Source organism: Meriones unguiculatus, chromosome 17, assembly GCF_030254825.1.
Source record: "Meriones unguiculatus strain TT.TT164.6M chromosome 17, Bangor_MerUng_6.1, whole genome shotgun sequence".
Classification (NCBI taxonomy): Eukaryota; Metazoa; Chordata; class Mammalia; order Rodentia; family Muridae; genus Meriones; species Meriones unguiculatus.
This window is the reverse complement of record NC_083364.1, coordinates 32,717,077-32,737,008: the sequence shown is the minus strand read 5'-3', so window position 1 is coordinate 32,737,008 and position 19,932 is coordinate 32,717,077. Positions and strand designations below refer to the sequence as shown.

Below are 19,932 nucleotides of genomic sequence, written 5' to 3'. Positions count from 1 at the left end.
AGCAGAGCTCAGTGGTACTTTGTAGACAAATTAACCCCAGGTTGTTACTGTGTAAAATGTATTGGTTATGAGATGGGGCCTAGATGGTGCACTTGGGGCAGCTTTTCTAACGTAGGCTGAAAAGCAAAAAGAAATTTGAGTTTTTTATACCCAAGAGGCGATAACTGTGTGGTGCCCAGATGACAGCCGCACTTGGTTTCCAGCTCATTTCTTGAGCCCCAGCACAGCGCTTCACTCCTCGTGTTTACAGCAGTCCAAGGGACCACCTGCCAAATCCACCCAGAGCTGCACAGGCCCTGGCCTTTGCACCTCCGTGCAAGTGCCAAACAGAAAGACCAGATGATGTGCTAGAGCTAGGAACACATCATCCTCCCAGAGGCTCTGCAGTCACCTTGAGAACGTCTGGTTCACGTTGGGAGGAGAAGCTGAGAGAGACTGCCTTGGCAAAACACTAGGCCTGGCTTTCACGTCATAGCTTCAGCACAGAGAACAGGGGCAGAAGTGAGACGTGCAGAGGGGACCAGAAGAGAGCTGGATAAGGTATGGCAGGACAAGGTCAGGAAGACTAGGAGCGAATGGATGAATGACTGGGGGCATGGAGAGTCTGTTGCCCAAGGGGATGACTTGGGAAAAGGAGGCTTGAGTTTATGGTGAAAAGGACACTATGTTTCAGACTTTTGGTACATCAGAGCCCTTCCACCCGGGAAGCGGCGGACCCTGGTGCTGGTAAGAGGGAGGCTACTGTTAGCTGTGCAGCACCTGAGGTCTGCTTTTGGCTGCTTGCTTCCTGTAACAGTGTTTCCTCTTTTTTGTTCCTAGGCATGGTGCAAAAGCTAGATCAAAAACTTCCGGTGGCTAACGAGTATCTGCTGCTCTCGGGAGGAGTCCGAGAAGGTGTGGTGGACCTGGACCTGGATGAGCTAAACGCCTACGCCCGGGGCACCGACTATGACATGGACTTCACTCTTCTGGTGCCCGCCCTGAAGCTGCATGACCGCAATCAGCCTGTGACACTCGATATGCGCCACTCAGCCCTGTGCCACTCCTGGCTGAGCCTCCGGCTCTTTGACGAGGGGACAATCAGTAAGTGGAAAGATTGCTGCACGATTGCAGATCACATCAACGGTGCCACCAACTACTTCTTCTCTCCCACCAAAGTGGCGGACTGGTTCTACGACTCCATCAGCATCGTCCTGTCGGAGATACAGAAGAAACCCCAGAGAGGGATGCCCAAGGTGGAAAAGGTAGAGAAAAACGGGACCATCATCTCTATCATTCTGGGCGTGGGGAGCAGCCGCATGCTGTACGATATTGTCCCCGTGGTGTCCTTCAAAGGCTGGCCCGCTGTGGCCCAGAGCTGGCTCATGGAGAACCACTTTTGGGATGGGAAGATCACTGAGGAAGAGGTCATCAGTGGCTTTTACTTGGTGCCAGCCTGCTCCTACAAGGGCAAGAAGGACAATGAGTGGCGACTGTCCTTTGCCAGGAGCGAGGTGCAGTTGAAAAAGTGCATCTCGGGCAGCCTCATGCAGGCCTACCAGGCCTGCAAAGCCATCATCATCAAACTCCTGTCGAGGCCCAAGGCCATCAGCCCCTATCACCTGCGGAGCATGATGCTCTGGGCCTGCGACCGGCTCCCCGCCAGCTACTTGGCTCAAGAAGACTACGCGGCCCACTTTTTGCTGGGCCTCATTGACGACCTGCAGCACTGTCTGGTCAACAAGATGTGCCCTAATTATTTCATCCCGCAGTGCAACATGCTGGAGCACCTGTCGGAGGAGACGGTCATGCTCCACGCCCGGAAGCTGTCCTCCGTTCGTTCCGACCCAGCAGAGCACCTGCGCACGGCCATCGAGCACGTGAAGGCAGCCAACCGGCTGACGCTGAAGCTACAGCGTCGAGGCAGCACCACCAGCATCCCCTCACCGCAGTCCGACGGAGGGGACCCCAACCAGCCTGATGACCGCCTGGCCAAAAAACTGCAGCAGCTAGTGACTGAGAATCCAGGGAAGTCCATCTCAGTCTTTATCAACCCCGACGACGTCACGAGGCCCCATTTCAGAATCGATGATAAATTTTTCTGAGTGTTTTGTTGACTCCCCCCCATCCCCCTCGGTTCTAAAAACTTATGTACCGTGTAGCGTGGTTTGTGATTCTGTCGTTCTGTTTTTACATATCCAGCTTACATTGGATTTGGTAAGAACACATTTTAAGTTTCCTGGTTCTGCAGGATGGTGCAGGCTCTGAAACAGTATTATTACTATTTCATATTCTGCCTGACTTTGCTGTTTGTTTTCTAGTTATTGTGTGTGTGTGTGTGTGTGTGTGTGTTTTCAATGGCATTCATTTTTAAGGAGAACTTGAGCCATAGATGACACTGCCCATGAATCTGTCTCGCACCCAGTGTAGATTTGTTGGTATGTTTGGGGAAACACATTTCATTCTGACATATTTGAAATACACTCCTTGGCTTTCGTTCTTTTTTTCTTTTTTCTTTCTTTTTTTTTTTTTTTTACCTTGTTCTTCTGAGTTTTCACTGAGAAAGATAGCTGAGAGTCCTAAGAACCTAGGGGCCCTGTAAAAGCTGGCTGCGTTTATTTCTTTGCACCAGCAGTCAGAAAGTTTCCCCCTTTCCACCAGACAGAAACTTCAAGAGAGAATGATGCACACTGTTTCTGAGCAACCTCATTGAATGTAATTGTCCTCGAATCAGCAAACATTGGGTGGCTTGGAGGGAGGGTTTGATAGCTTTCCAAACAGAATTAAGGTTTCCAAATGTTAGTTTTAGTGTTTGTGATTATTTGAAGCCTTATTTAAATCCTATTAAGGAGCACACCATTCTAATTGTTATTTGCACTAATGAAGTCTTTGCCATTGTCATAGCCGCGATGTGTGTTTCCATATACATTAACATCCTTGCTGGAAAATGCCATCGCTTTTCATTTAGTTTTCTCAGTCAACAGAGTCTGCATTTGTCTAGTTCTCCTCTAATTGTCGGTCCCGTTTTTGCCCTCTTTGACAGTTCTGGTTCCTGCCTTACTGAGGGAGTCCTGAAAGCTTTATACCTGTTCACTGACCGCTGTAAGCTAGGGGAGATAATACTTGATAAAGTGGGTCTCTTTGTATTTATTTCCTTGGGGGTTCTAGAGAGTCTTCTTTTCCCCTCTCCTTTTATAAAGTCTCCTTACTTTCTCCCGAGATCTTGAGGGAAACTGACCGGTAGAATTATCCCCAAATGGAAGATACCATGCCTGTTCAAAGCAGGTTTCACTGTAGAGCAGGAACCAGGAAATACCTAGGTGGCTGTATTGGAATAAAGGAATCCTATTTTCTGACTGAAACTATTGCCCAGATTTAGGTGCTGTGGGGCATTAGCCCATGTTTTGGGGTGAACTCAAGGTAAACTGTGGTGCTTGAGTCCTGGACGGGCCTGCTGATCTAGATGACACTGATGATATCCACTAGGGGAAGAGACAGGCAACGTGGTGGTTTTGGGTTTGAAAGTCCAGACTCTTGGGTTGAGTTTTGGCCAAGTGGAATCAGGCATATGTGGTCTTGGAGTTTTGCATGGGAATTAATGTGATGCTTATAAATCATTCAACAATCTCAAGTCAAACACAAAAATAAAAAAAACATATTGGCCTTGGAATTTTGTTGTCATTACTACTTTGCAATCTCAGAGCTGCTTTCTCCCTCTCCCCCTCCTCCCGCCTCCTTCCACCCTTTTTCACTATGTAGCCACTTAGCTTTAGCCTGGAGCTCTAGATACTTCAGCCTGGGCTCAGAGTTCTGGGATTTCATGTATGTATCAGCACACCTATTTTTGACATTGTTTTCTTCTTAGTAGTGCAGTAGTGGTTGGTAAGTATAGACCCCACCTTTAGGCTAGAAGTCTACAGAGTGAACAGCCTGTGTTCTTTCCTGGCGATTTCTCATTTGGTATTTACTTATCTTCCACGAAACGTATGACCTCATTAAACAACGGCTTCACAGATCCAGATGTGCCTCCTGATTGGAAAAGCGAGCGATACAAACCCATATTTCCTTGGTCACAGACACTAATGAGGGCCAGCCAATTTCAGTTTCTTCCAACTGGGGAATTACCCTGTGGAGAGCTGAGACAGAAGCGCATGACACCTTCCTGGGAAGCAATATATATGGGTTATATGGTTACTGACAGCTATCACGGAGTCATGGCGGCTGACACCTGATGATGCTGTAGGAGATGGAAATGAAACCATGAGCCATCAGAACCCAGAGCCTGAGGCCTCTTTTCTTACTGGACTTCCTCATCAATGGTATTTTAGCTGGTTTTGAATAAGGTTCAGTTCATCACAATGTTTAATCAAGTATGCCTGGCTGAGCTGTTTTGGTTGGTGTGTGTTTCTTTTCTTCCTGGGATAGCTATGAAGGATTCGTGCCTTTTATCCTTGTATTTAGAGCTGGTATGTGCTGATTTCATTCAATCCTCAATGAAATAGTACATACTATTATACTATTATATAGTACATACTACTATAATAGTAGTCTATGTAGCTACTGTGATCATTTTGTTTTACTGTATAGGCTAAAACACAGGTGTACTGTGGATATGGGCACATGTGTTCCAGAAACCATTTCTCTGAAGTCAGCTATACTACCAGAACATACCAAGAACAAACATCTCAAGTACAATTAACCACACTGACTGTACTTTAAATGCTTTGCTTTCAGATAAAATTGCATTGCAGATATAATAAGGTTTTAGCATATTAACCCTGACGTTTTCCCCTTTTGCCATATCTAGCCACAGTGGAGAACACAGTATGTAAATTTCACATGGAAATGTGCAAAGACCTCTGGGTGTCAGTAACTTTAACAGCCATTGTTTAATCCCCAGACTTCCAGTCCAGGCCATAAATTCATCTAAGACGCTCTGAGGTCAAGGGTAAATGCATGGAAAGTAGCTTAATTCCTTTCCCTTAAACATAATCCATTGAGTTCTTACCAGTCTGTCTTTCTGCAGCCCAGAAAATTGCATTTGTATTTCAAATACAAGATAAAAGTGCCTTAACGCTGGAGCCATAATGTTAAAATTACATGTATCTGATTTTTTTTTTTTTTTTGAGGCATTCACAACTTACTACTCAACAGGCTTTTGGCTCTTTTATAGGGCTGGCTCTCACTTGTCTCAGAAGATTTTCCTCTGCCCTTTCTTCTGAAATGGAAGATGTACGGATGCAAGTAAAAGTCATTTTCAGAGTTAGTAGGGCCACTCAAGTTGAAACACTAAAAATAAGACTTCCTGAAGTTACTTTGCGAATTACTTAACAGAAAATGGTGGAATCATACGGCTAATTTTGCTCTTGGGTGGTAGTATGAGGACCAGGGAGCGGACATCTGAGCCTAGTGTGAGAGCCCCTACCACACCCTCCCACGTCACCCGGTGCACACCCACATACTCTCTCCTGTCACCAATTGGAGATTTCCTCCGATGGACTTTTGTTAACACTTTCCGGTACAATTTGGGATGCTGGTCACAACTCCATGTTGGTTGTTTGGCTCAGACACCAAGGAATTCAACTTTAAAAAGGGTTATGTTCTTAAACTGTTTGTCTATACATGTGTTTGTGCATTCAAGTGCACATTCCTACAGAGGTGAGAGGCATCCAGTCCTGCAGCCAGGGGTAACAGGTAGTTGTGAGTCACCTGATGTGGCTGCTGGGGTAGGGTGTGACCTCAGAACAGCAAGTGCTCTTAACCACTGAACCATCTCTCTACCCTCCCGAGGTATGAGATGGTGTGTGTGAGAGAGACAGAATAGTCTCAAAAGAGTTAAAGAGCCCACAGCAGAGTTCATGAAACCCCCAGAAAGCCTCACTGAGAGGCAGAAACTGGATGCTGACAAGGAGGTAAGGCAAATTTCCTGGGAAAAGGGGAGATGAGATAATTCACTACACTGAGCATCTTCTGTAAGGTTAAGCCATACGACCAGAGCTGAGCTGAACCTCAGGCTTGAGCCAAGCGAGGCTGTAAAGGTCAAAGACAGGGCTGGGTCCAATTGGATGAACTAGAGGGTGGGCAATTGACAGCCTGAGTAGGTCGTAATAAGAGGTTCAAAAACTTCAGTTAATTTCTGGGGCTGGGCAAAACCACCAGATTGCAGTCCTTTCCGAGCAGAGGTCCAGCAGCAGTCCCCCACCCAGATAAATCTCAGGGTGTGACTGAGTCAAGAAGCCCCTAAGAAAGCCAATAGAATGTGCTGACTCCCCCTCCCCCTTGCTACAGCCTAACCTGCACGTAACAGGGCAGTACCAGGGGTCTGGTATCCCCCAGGTAGCCAGGCCTGACCATTTGCAGTCTTGGAGCCTAAAAACAAACCAATCATTTTAAAGGTCAGCTCCCTTAGAGACCCTCTTATCCAATCCTGTAATGCCAAGACTTGTACTTCCCCACTTGCGTTTTGCCCCTTTAAAAACCTTGTTCTTCCAGAGTTGGGGGGGGGGGTGTCGCTTGCCCCTTTGTCTTTGTAAAGGGCAGACACCCTCGTGTGTTATGCATCGGACTCAAATCCTTTTGGTCGTTTGGAGACTCAAGATCTGGGTTTCACAGTATAAATAGTGGGAACTGAGCAGAGCTGAAGCCAGACAGAGAAGCAAGATTTGTCAGTCCCATGAAGCACACACCAAGAGCTCAGTTGGGGCCTTTATGTTGATGGTTTTGAGTAGCCTCTGGGGTCTAGATGAGCAAGTCAGAACGCTTTCCTTGGTCTGTCTTGTTCAGTCAGTTCTGAAGCCTGGTTTTCCTGACAGGATTTTATGGTGCCCATGTGCTCCTACCGTGTAACTTCTGTGATAAGTTTATAGCTGCACCCTTCTCGCTTTTAAGAATAAGTTACTTACTAGCCTGTAGCTCGTGGATGGTGTTCCTGGATCCACGGGGTTCAGAGTCATCCTGCCTCTGCATTTGCACTTAAAGTCAAATCCTGCTCGTAAAATGGAGTCGCTTAGGGCAAGGCACAGCCTGAACAGCTACCGTGGTACACAGTATGGTAGCACAGCCTGGCAATAGCAGTCACCCAGAAGGATGGTGTCCGTCTGGCTGGCTGGCATCCTCGCATCCCAGCTGTGTGCTGATTATTAGGGAATTAAAAGAGATCTCACTCCTTTTATAGCAAATTGGAGGCCGGCCTTATCCACATGAGACCCTTTCTCAAAGCAAAAATAAATTTGCAACAGCAAGTGACCAATTATTACATGACTCTTAAAATCATAATTCATCTTTAGCATGGAGTGGCCGCCCACAGGGGAACTTCTCTGGATCACTCCCCTGTCTGCCTACGATTAAGAAACTGTTATTTGGGCCTTCGTAAGGATTCTGTGATCTAGTTTCCATTGCTGTCAACCCTGTCACTTAGTTAAAGAAAAGGGGGTTACATGTGAGAGCATGAAATATACCTTAAGATTTTATTTAGCTTCCATGTCTGTAAAACAGGGAATTTGAGGAGCTGTTTTCTTCTTCGCTCTTCTTCAGAAGCTAGCTTAAATTGCCTCAGTCTCCAAAGAAATGCCAATTTTAGATCCATAAGGCCACTCCCTTACAAGCTTGAAGTCTTCATTTCCCCAGCACTGGACTGTTAAGAACCTCATTAAGTTGCAGCAATATGTCCAGTGGGCAGGATGGGCACTTCCAGGGCAACTCCGGGACACCTGTGACAACAGTTCTTGTTTGATTCTTTGTATGTGTGAACGCGTTCAAATCATCGCAAAACTTCAAACATAGTAAATCTCAGTGTTATGCCAAAGTAGGTAACTAGTTCAGACTTACAGATAATTAAGTATGTAGAAGAGTCGGGGCCTGAGGTTGTTTGTCTGCTTCAGAATCGGGGCTGGGGAGATGGCTTAGCTCTTAGGAGCATACTGTCCTTATGGAGGACCCGAATTCACCACTTTGGGCAGTTCATGACTACCTGTAATGCCATCTCCAGGGGGCAACCAATGCCTCCAGCCTCCTTGGGTGTCTTTACCCATGAAAACATAGCAACCCCTCTACACACACCCGCACACACGTAATTAAAAATAAAGCAAATCATTCTAAAATAGAATTTAAAACTTCCTGTGTCCTGATGCCTCTGGGGTTGGAATCTAGTCTTCACTGTTTAGGATGCATTGTAATTTGTGGGCACCTGCATTCAGATAACAAGTCCTGGGCAAAATGTCAGTGTTTTCATCAGTAGAACAGATGGGTCTCTAGAGAAATTGAACTTGACACTGAAAGATCCGTGAGGGAGAGAAATAACCACTTACAGGAAGTTTTTGGTTGACAGAAGGGGAATGGGTGAAGTGACCCTCTGGTCACTGTAGTTCCTGACGTGAGAGTCGGGAAGTGAAATTAAAAAGTTCCTATCAACAACACATCGTTCCTTTCAAGATGTGAGGGGAGAGGGTTTTGTTTGGTTTTTTGTTTGTTTGTTTTGTAGAAAAAGGTGTCGTTTAGGATCTTAGTTAAGAGTTATCAGAGATCAGACCTCTACTCTTGCCTGATGCATCTAAAACAAAAAGGGGGAACTGTAGAGAGCTGCGGAATGCTATGCCTTAAAGATGGAGCTGGTTTCCACCTTCTACCTTCCCGATGGTGAGTGCTCTCTGTCACGAACAATTCCACATTTGGCTAAGGCTGAGGATCTGGCTTGCTTCCATGTATGTGGACCTATCTGCATTGCCCACATGGCACGCCTGGGTTGGCTACCCAGAGGCTATTTAAGCTGTGGGCTGGCTTTCCCCAGGGTCCGAGGATTGTTCAAGGTTTCTGAATAAACTGCATTGAAAAAAAAAAAAAAGAGTTGGGTCCAGTTGGAGGCAGCCAACAACTTAATATAAAAATGAAAGATGTGAATTTTTTATTTTAAAATAAAAAAAAATTATTTTTTTATTTTGTATTTATTTTTGTATGTTTTCATTTTGTATTTATTTTTGTATTTTTTCATTTTGTATTTTAAAATTATGTATTTATAATTTTAAGGCTTAAAATAGGATATTTTAACAATTTGCAGGCATTTATTAAAAAAACATTGAGAGACTTTACCTGCTCTAAAATCTTTGCCATGACACTGTGTACATCTATATTCTTACATTCATAACTTTAAAAATTAGAATGAGAATCCGAATCCAAATTAGAGACGGTGGGATATAGTTTTAGTGACAGTGTAAGTGCCTCGTCCACGGAGGAGCTGATCTTTCTTATGATGACCATTGCTATCTTGAAAAACAGACATTTTTGACTTTTGTTTTGACTTTTTGGTTTTGACTTTTGTTGTCCCCTCGATTCTCTACACAGTCTCTTCCTGGAAGATTCAAACAAAAACCTGTTATCTGAGCCAAACGTGTCCTTGCTAAAGGGACCAAATGCAAAGAAGCTTCCCATTTTGGCATGCAAAATGAAACTGAACACATCAGATCCTTTGTGGGTGATGGGCAGACATTTCCAGAATATTTATTTATATTTCCTAGATCAGTGTCCTGAGAGTGGGAAGCTGGTGAAAGAAGAGGATACTTCAGTGGCTGGGGAGGTCAGGGAAGATGGACCATAACGCTACAGTTGGGATGAGTTGGACCACCTGCATCAGAGATTGTTGGTTTGTCACCTAGATGGCTTCGAGAAAATTGTTCCCCTTCTCTGAGACTTACTCGATCTTTGTAGATTGAATGGTGAGATTTGCAGACCTCTAAAGATCCCTCTCCTGTCGATAACTGATAGGTGTACAGGGAAAATAATTATCCGGACAGAAGATGGACACAAGATTAAACAATAGCAGACTATGTATGACTGATGGGTGGGATTTTCAGACTCAGACATGGGCTCCAGAAGGCAGGAGGTATCTCTCAGATAAGATATAATAATGAGAAGACATTGCTTCAGCCTTTATGGATGACATATATTTTTTAAAATAAGTTATTTTTATTTCATGTGCATTGGTGTTTTGATTGCATGTATGTCTGTGTGAGGGTGTTGAATCCCCTGGAACAGGAGTTACAGACAGTTGTGAGCTGTCATCTGGGTGCTGGGAATTGAACTCGGGTCCTCTGGAAGAGCAGCCAGAGCTCTTAACTGCTGAGCCATCTCTCCAGACCCAGCATATGGTTTTGAGAGCTCCCCAAAGTCAGGCTCATTGTCACCGGTACAGATATCTCTCTGTACTTTCTGCTGTTTTTGTCATTTTAAAAGCTATTCCTTACAAAAGGATTTTTTACCGGTAAATTGAAGGCTTTGTCGCTCCTTAAAATTTAGTTAAAGCATTGACCTTGACTAGCTCACACATCAGTTTTGTTCAGTTTCATATGGGAATTATAAAAGAAAAATAAAGATGCCATTTGGGATCATGTGACAGTGACTAGATTGTATATATAATTTACTTAAATTTGATTTTTACCTCCCATGTGTTCACCTTGTGGTGGAAACCTTTGGGGACAATGCCTCCCAACAAAACCCTGTGACTCTGACAGGATCGCAGCGTGACTATCGTCAGGACAATCCTTCCTCTGGGTCACATTCACCTTCTGGCCCTCTCCTCTATGCTAATGTCTCTTGAAGGATACCTGCAAAGTACAGCAGAAGAACTAAGAAGAGTCAAGCAGGTCTGTGGATGGGTTCCTCATCTTTACAAACACAGTCTTAGTCTGATGAATACTGAACTCAGGCCCCGGTTGCCTGGTACTTCCCTATGCTTGACTTCCAAGACCAACTTTATACCACAAAGAAGATTTATTTGTCCTAGAGGGACAAAGGGCTGGGAATAAGAGACAAAGACAGGAGAAGGGACAAGGGAGAAGAGGACCAGGAAGACAGGAAAGGGGTGTTTGTCTATAGTTGGGGGTCTGATCAAAGGACTGTTTCTGGATACAGAAGAGACAGATGGCCAATAGGGAAATGCCATATTGGGATGGGGTGTTTAATTTTAATTGGGCATGTTAACTAGGTGAAGCAAAGGGGGCTTTTGATTGCTGGGCTTTAATATTTTGGTAGCTGACTTTGGCAGTCAGCCTTCAGAGGAGGAAGTGGTCAAAGAAGAGAACTGATCTTGCTGACTAGCTTTAGGAATGTAATCTAATGGCTTCCTGCAAGGCAGAGGTAATGGGGGAGAAGGTCAAGGCCGGCCAGAGTTGTGTTTGCCATGCTCAGGCTGGCTAGAGTCCCTTCAATGTCTATGCCCAGTCTCAATATTTATAGTTTTTTTTTGTTTTGTTTTGTTTTAAGGTAACAGCCACATCAGACATGGGATGAATTAAGAGGTCCCTCTCAAGTCTGTATATGAAACAACCTGTTTCCTATTTCTCACTCTAACAACCTGTACTCTTTTTATAAACCTCAAACTCTTAATGTTTCAACGTCTTAATCCCGTCACACATTCCCGACGCCCCAGTTTCCCATGACTTCTCAGAAAAATTTGCCTTCTAAGCATTCCCATTATCCTACAAAAAGTGTCTTGGCAAGCTCTCCGAGGTTTGTATAAGCAACTGCAGGTGCTGGAGTTTTAAATGAATGTACAGATGGTGTCTTCACACTCTCCGTGCTCCTAGTTCCAAACACTGATGCGGCAGCCCCTCGCCCGCCACCACCAGTCACCTGTGTGGAAGGGCAAGTGCACGGTGAAGGGAATTTCTGAATTTTCTGTGCTCAATCAGTGGCTCTCAACCTACGGGTCAGAACCCCTTAGGGGAGGCATTGAATGACGGGGGTCGCATATCAGAAATCCTGACTATCAGATATTTACATTATAATTCATAACAGTATCAAAATTTCAGTTGTGAAGTAGCAATGAAAATAATTTTATGGTTAGGTGGGTCACCACAACAGGAGGAACTGCATTAAAGGGTCGCAGCATCAGGAAGGTTGAGGACCACTGGCTTAAATGATTCACAGAACAGAATGCCTTGGAAGAAAATGATTTAAAAGGAACTATGTATCCTCTTCCTCCATACAGTTCCTTCCAGCCTTTGAACGAATTTCTCACAAATCGGGGAAGGGATTGGGGCCTCGTGGAGCATTTATCCTGCTGAAAGGGACATAAATATGGCGGGGGGGGGAGAATCAGCTCTGGGAAGTAGATCACCACACAGACATCTCTAGACACATATACATAAGATGTAGGGTGGCACCAGCTTATTTCAACGAAATAAGAGTCTTGTCCCTGTGTTTTTGTTTCAGAGTACTTGATAAATGAAAGCAGCCATCTTTCGGTCTAGCCATGTAACTCGTCTGTCTCTTTGCTCTCTAGTCCAGTTTTGCCCATGGATATTTCAATGAGTTCCTTTCCAGTCCTGGGGGACGGGATTCCCCACAGTGTGCGGATGGTGTCCTTTGGCTCAGTGAGGCACAACATCTATTTGTTGTACATTTGAGAATTTCCCGTAGAAACTTTTTGGAAAAAAAAAAAAAACCCACATTGCTTTCATTGACCATTAAAAGGCATGTGATGAGATGATTTGTAAAGGTATTCATTCTAGCTAGGACTGATGGTGCTGACCTATAATCCTAGTTACTCTGAAGGCCAAGAGAAGAGGATCAAAAGTTCATGACCAGTCTAGGTTACTTAGTGTGTCACTTGTTAGGAAGTAAAATGAGAGCTTGAGATAAGGTTCAGTGCTAGAGTGCTTGCCTAGAAGGTAGGAGGGCCCTAGAATTCTAGAATGCAAATGTCAAGCCAATATATCGGAGAATGAGGGCTCTGCTAACACTTCAATACTTAATTATTCACTTGGCAGATATTCATAGAGCACCTAGTTAAAAAAGCCTGGGAATATTGATGATGATGATGGTGATGATGGTTTGGTTTTTTGAGACAGGGTTTCTCCGTGTAGCTCTGGCTGTCCTGGAACTCACTCTGTAGACCAGGCTGGCCTCCAATTCAGAGATTCACCAGCCTCTGCCTCCCCAGTGCTGGGATTAAAAGCGTGTACCACCACCACCTGGCAAGCCTGAGAGTCTTAAAGGAGAGAACTGGAGTTTTCAGTCTACTGAAATGGGAAGCAAATGCTAGTCCTAGATGCTCAGATACAGACAGAGCTTAGCACTCATGTGAAAATTTCATAACTTGAATGACACGTATCTGTTGACACTGTCTTGCCGGCTCACGGCATCTCATGTTTGCTATGGCTGGTGTTTTGAGCCAAGCATCTCTTCACTGTGAGTGAGTGCCCGGCATATTTGCTTTGCTCTCTGCAGCATCTCTTGCCTGGACCACTACTAAGTGTCAGTAGCAATCTACACACCCCATATGTATCCAAAAATGGTGCAAATATTACCAGCAGGGCCTATGACCCATACTCATCAAGAAGCAGCTTTTCAGGTAGTGGTGTGGGAAATTTGATGGCTAAGACATTAGGACCTAAGTTTGATTTCTCAGACCCCACATAATGTTGGGTGTGGTAGCTCATATCTGTAATCTTTACACTCCTGTGTCAAGCAGAGCAGGGGAGTCTCCAAAAGCTCTTAAGCTGCCTACTGTTGGGTATACAGTGGTCAAGAGACCCTGTTTAAAACAAGGTAGAAAGTGAGGTGTCCTCTCATCTCAATATATACATGGTGGTCTGCACTCACCCTCACCCACATGCCCATCTATGTGCAAAACACACATATATAATTATATAATATATTCATATAATTATAATTATGTGTTTAGAATTTGTGTGTACACACATATACAAACACATACAAAGATTTAGCTTTTCCTTCAAGGAGTATAAAGTTTATAAGGGGCAGAGTTAATTATAAAGTTGGAAATATATTAAGTAACAAAAGGACTATTCTAAAAAGTTCAAATAAAAAGCCAGTGACAGTTCTAGCTAAGTTGAACTTAGCTAGAAGTATTGGGCTCATGTATGGAGGAAGGGCTTTGGAGGCTAATGAGGCTAAATTGTCACGATGGTTAGGAAAGATCTGCAGTGTGAAAGGACTTCGGAGGGGGCTAGAAGTAGAGATGTTCTCACTTTCTACAGGTCTGAAGAATCCTGCTGCAGCAGCGACACCACAGCTGTGTTATAAACACAGCTGCAGCAAACATGTCAGGAGATGGAGTCTCACTTGTCTTGGCTTCTGACACATAGGACATTTATATAAAGCAGCTTGACTGTACTTTAGATTTGAGGTTCAAATGTTGTCACTGAAATGACTGCTGCTGCTGAATCAGGTTCACATCTGAGTGCTATTTTGCTTTACCATTTTTGGTTGGATTTGTTTAAAAAACCAAATCTACAGAAAAACTTAATTTCTAAAGCCGTTCAAGGTCTAATAATAGTCACAGAGGGTAATTAAAATTTTTTCATAGACCGAGTTCTATGCCAAAAACACTACATAAACAAAAACATTTTTACAGTTACTATGTTATTAGTCTTCTGTGTGGTTGTGAAAATGAGAACATCCTCTAGAATCTACAGCAGTAGGATTATAAGTGCAAGGCCAGCCTCAGCAACTTAGTGAGACCCTGTCTCAAAAGAATACAGTCAAACACAATACCATACAATTAATATAATACAATCAATACAATACAATCAATATAATGTAATACAATCAGTGCAATACATTATAGACAATGCAATGCAGTGCAATCAGTACAACACAGTGATGGGCTAGGAATATGGATAAGTTGATAAACTGCTGATTGTGGAAGTGTGGAGACCTGCTTTCAAATCCACAGTTCCCACGCAAAAGCTCTGGTAGCACATGCCTGTAACCCTTGAGTTGGGGGATCAGGGGCAGAGACAGGAAGATTCCCCAAGATAGCTGAAGGGGTGAGTTCTTGGCTTAGTGAGAGACTGTTCCTCAAAACGAAGTGGAGGACAGCGGTGGAACACATGTGACATCTACTCTGACCTCTACAAATTCATGTACAGGAAAGTGCACCTCCCTACATACACATGAATACACCACACACACACACACACACACACACACACACACACACACACACAGCTCATGTACACACACCATCACCACAACACAAACCACATCACACACACATAGCACACACACACCACACCACACATACATATACACATATGACACACACCACACATACCACACACTCACCCACCTCAACACACAAAGAGAAAAGTGCCTAGCATGTGCGAAGTCCAGCAAAAAGAAAAATAACACTAAAAGATTAAATATAAATATTTAGTACTCAGAAAAATAGTAGAAGTTGTTAATAGCTGTGTTCATAAGAACATGTGAAATTCACTGTTGATGTGACAGGCTCATAACACATCATCAATTTAATTGTAATTCTCAAAGTATCTCCTGATGAACAGTAAAATATTTTCAAAAATCTGTTTGATCAGCCCGAGGAAGACGCTACTTCCTTGGAGTCATCTGCCATCTTTTGCTCTTACAGTATTTCCACCTTCTCTTCCACTTGGTACCCTGAGCCTTGAGGGGGCAGGTGATAAGGACATCTCATTCCGGGATGAGTTCCCCAGAGTTCTCTTCAGGCTGTGCAGTTGGGGATCTCTGTTAATTCTTGCCATTGCAAGAAGAAGCGTCAAGTGATGCACTGATTTAAGGGCATTGCAGTCCACTAGGGGACCTATTATCACTATGTTTCTTTGCAGAATGATAATGGTAGGTTTTCCCCTGGAGCTCATGATCAATCTAGCCCCATATACTTGGCCAATTTAGCAGTATCAGGTATGAGTTACATCTCACAGAGTACACCAGTTCAACCAGACAAAATCTCAGCCGGGACCTAAACCCTATTACCTCCTCCATTTCCTCCCAAGACTCCCAAACATACCTATCTCCCTTGCAAATTCATCATTGTCTTCTTCTTATTATTATCTGGTATGGCCTATATGCTTATGGATTTGAGAGTAGCCACTGGTGTATGAACAGCCTACATGTGGTCATACCCCCAAAGAAAACTGACTCTCCCTCTGTCAGCAATCATTCACTGCCAATAGAGTCTCTGCTAGTAGGGTTCCTGTTCTTCATGTGCTGCTCTGAGTTCTTGTATCCAATGGCCATGCCATATCTGGAAGATAGAATTTCACACACACACACACACACACACACACACACACACACACACCATGCAATTTTATAGCTCTCACATTATTTTCTCCCCCTCTTTGACAATGTTCTGTAAGCCTTGGATGGAGTGAGGTTGAGAGAGATGATTCATCTATGGCTGAGCACTGAGAGTCACTTATTCTCAAATAAGTGATATTAATTAATACCACTTTAACCAAAATATCTGTGCATTAATTTGTTAATCAAATTATCAAAGTAATCTCTGCATTAATCACTATCCAGTGCATAAATAAGATTCTCCAACTAAGGGTAAAAATTCACATATTAATGGGATAAAAATAAAGATGTAGAAGGCAGTTTGACAACATGCCCATTTAGCAGAGCAGCATTACCTTCCCCTAGGGCCCATAACCTTCTTACTCATGGATCTTTACTATATTTAAAGTTCTGGGAATGAAATATCTCCTGTGGAGCAGGCTGCAAACAATCAGAAAGTGGCTGGTTACCCCATTATCAACCATGTCACTATTGTACCAATGGGTACCTTTTGCCTCATCGGTCAGGATTGTAGCGTGCGGGAATCTGTGCTGCACTGAAGTCTTTCATTCCCCAGAAGCAACCTGCATGGAATCTTTCTGTGTATCACTATAAGATGCAGTCAAAATATGTTAAGGCCCATTTTAACGATTTTCCTGTAATTTATATTTTCTGCTGTTAAAATGTACTTTCCCTCTACCTCTTGTTTTGTTTCCCTTTTTTAAAAGCAGGGTGAATTTTTCTGGAGTGTTAGAAAGAGCTCTTTCTGGAAGGGAGGGAAGATATGATGACTCAACATCTTTCTAAGCTTTAGAACTCAGTGATACCACTTGTATTACCACTGAAAACTGGTTTAGCCAGGGCAGACCTACTGAGGATGTCTCCTGACTCCAAGAAGTGCTAACTGCCTTGTCCCTTCTCAGTGAGCCTCATGCTTTGGAGGCCACTGTGGTCAGCTGCTTTTACTTGAGAGCTATCTGGCCATGCTTTCTGCTTACCTTCCTAGGTCTTCTTTTTGCCAGATTTGGCAGCTACTTTTGTGAATACCTGACTTTGGGACATAGTGCTTCCTAGTTGTGTCATAGAAAATATTTTTAGTTTTCTCGCTTCCTTTGTTGCTGTTGTGCCACTGACCACAGAAAGGAGAATGGAATGATTAAGACACCGCCATCATCAGTTTCTCAGAAAATTGGAACTAGTTCTACCTCAAGACCAGCTATCCAGCTCTGGACATAGACTCCAAGAAATGTTCCATAAACATGAACACTTGTTCAGCTATGTTCATGGAAGCTTTATTTTTTAAACTTTTATTAATTACACTTTAATCACTTTGTATCCCCCCATAAACCCTTCCCTCCTCCCCTCCTGATCCCACCTCCCCTCCCTATTCTTCATGCATGCCCCTCCCCAAGTCCACTGATAGGGGAGGGACCCCTCTCCTTCCTTCTGATCTTAGTCTATCAGATCTCATCAGGAGTGGCTGCATTGTCATCTTCTGTGACCTGGTAAGGCTACTCTCCCCTCAGGGGGAGGTGATCAAAGAGCAGACCAATCAGATTATGTCAGAGGCAGTCCCTCTTCCCATTACTATGTAACCCACCTGGACACTGAACTGCCATGGGCTACATATGTGCAGGGGTTCTAGGTTATTTCCATGCATTGTACTTGGTTGGAGTATGAGTCTCTGGGAAGACCCCTATGTTCAAATTTTCTTGTTTTGTTGCTCTCCTTGTGGAGTTCCTGTCCTCTCCAGATCTTACTATTTCCCACTTCTTTCATAAGATTCCATGGAAGCTTTATTTTTTATAGCCAGAAACTGGAAACAACCTAGATGTTCCTCAGCCGAAGAATGGATACAGAAATTGTGGTGCATTTATACAATGGAATACTACACAGCTATTAAAAACAAAGACATCATGATATTTGCAGGCAAATGGATGGAACTAGAAAATATCATTGTGAGTGAGGGAACCCAGACCCAGAAAGGCATTTATGGTATGTACTCACTTATAAGTGGATATTAGCCATAAAGTACAAGATAACCATGTTACAGTCCACAGACCCAAAGAAACTAAATAATAAGGAAGGCCCCAGGGAAGATGCTTGAATCTCACTCAGAAGGGGAAATAAAGTAGACATTGGAGGTGGATGGAGGGAGGAAATTGGATGGGGAAGGGGATGCAGAGTCATACAGAGTGGGGATCAGGTGTGAAGAGAGCAGGGTGGGGAGCTGGGAGAAAGGAAGGAAATTGGTTGGGGGCATTTCTGGGATGAGCTGGGATAGGGAAGACTCTCAGGAATCTCCTGGGGTGACCCTCACTGAGACTCTTAGTGGGGGGATTATGGAACCTAAAGTGGCCTTCTCTTATAGTCAGGATTTCCAGTGGAGGGGGGGGATACCAACCCACCCACAAAACTTTAACACTGAATTTGTCCTTCCTACAAGTTGTACAGGAATAAAGATGGAGCAGAGATTGAGGGAAAGGCCAACCAACGACTGATCCAACTTGAGATCTACCCTATGAGAGAGAGCCAGTCCCTGACACTATTAATGATACTCTGCTGTGCTTGCAGACAGAAGCATAACTGCCTTCTGAGAGGCTTCATTCAGCAGCTGATGGAGACAGATGCAGAGACCCACAGCCAAACAGTAGATGGAGCCCAGAGGAGTCTTGTGGAAGAGTGGGGTTAAGGATTTAGAGAGCAGAAGTGGCCAAAAACACCACAAGAAGACCTACAGAGTAAACTATGCCATGGTGGCTCACAGAGACTGAACCACCAAACAAAGAGCATGAGTGGGTTGGACATTGGTCCCCACTCGTATGTAGTAGATGTGTAGCTTGGTCTCCATATGGGTCCCATAACAATGGCAGTAGGGCCTGTCTCGGATTCTGTTGCCTGCCTTTGGATCCCTTTTTCCTAGGTGGCTGCCTTGTCTGGCCACAGTGGAAGAGGATGTATTTAGTCCTGCTGTGATTTGATGTGCCAGGGGAGGTTAGTATCAGGGAGGTTAGTGTGGGGGGTGGGGGCGGGGAAGGCTTTACCTTCCCTGAGGAGAAGGGAGGTTGGAGGGAGTAGAGTGTGAGGATAAAATTTAAAAAAAAAAAGAAAAAAGAAAAAAGAAAGAAACTGCCATATTTAAGCTTCTGTATCTGGTCCTGTTTGCCTTTGTCATTAAAAAAGTCTGTCTTAGTTAGGTTTTCTAGTACTGTGAAAAGACACCATGACCATGGTAACTCTTATAAAGAACAACATTAACATCTAATTGGGGTTGGCTTACAGTTTCAGAGGTTTAGTCCATTATTGCCATGGTGGGACATGGCAGCATTAGGCTGCTGGAGAAGGAGCTGAGAGTTCTACGTCTTGATCCGCAGGCAGAAGAAGGGGACTGTGTACCACACTGGTTGTAGCTTGAGCATAGGAGACCTCAAAGCCTGCCCCCACAGTGACATACTTCCTCCAACAAGGCCATACTTTCTCCAAAAAGTCCACAGCTCCTGATAGTGCCACTCTCTATGGGCTGAGCATTTAAACATGTAAGTGTATGTGGGCCAAATCTATTCAGACCACCACTGAATCACTGACACTTTTGCTGAAGGCTACCGGCCTTTTCAATGATTATTACTGATTTTGTAGTTACTATTATCTGATTTTCTTCCAATTCTTATTTACATCTGCCTTTACCTCACTGGTGTGTAATGCTGAAGAATGTATTATATTCCCAGGGAGCCACCATATTATAGTGTACTATACCCTCTGAATTGTTTACAGATTAGTAGTTACTGTATTTTGAATATTATATGAAAAATTTATTAGGCCATCACTTTATTTTCTAAACACAATCTAGGCTACCTCAGATATTTAGATGAATTAACTGATTTTTTTTCAGATGAA

At 43.8% G+C, this 19,932-nt stretch overlaps 1 protein-coding gene and 1 long non-coding RNA gene across 3 annotated transcripts in view; both read left to right on the top strand.

Annotated features, from left to right (window-relative positions):
* Mb21d2 (Mab-21 domain containing 2) overlaps nucleotides 1–3,649 on the top strand; it is a 101,390-nt gene extending 97,741 nt beyond the window's left edge. For both annotated transcript variants that reach the window (XM_021649249.2, XM_060370166.1), the window contains exon 2: nucleotides 820–3,649. In XM_021649249.2, coding sequence (XP_021504924.1) covers nucleotides 820–2,084 — 1,265 coding nt within the window. In that variant the 3' untranslated portion in view covers nucleotides 2,085–3,649. The remainder of the gene's footprint in view (nucleotides 1–819) is intronic.
* Nucleotides 3,650–8,427: 4,778 nt separating this feature from the next.
* Nucleotides 8,428–10,363, top strand: LOC132648523 (uncharacterized). The gene is made up of 2 exons (XR_009586932.1): nucleotides 8,428–8,613; nucleotides 9,489–10,363. It is a non-coding gene; the product is annotated as an uncharacterized LOC132648523 (long non-coding RNA).
* Nucleotides 10,364–19,932: the final 9,569 nt, after the last annotated feature.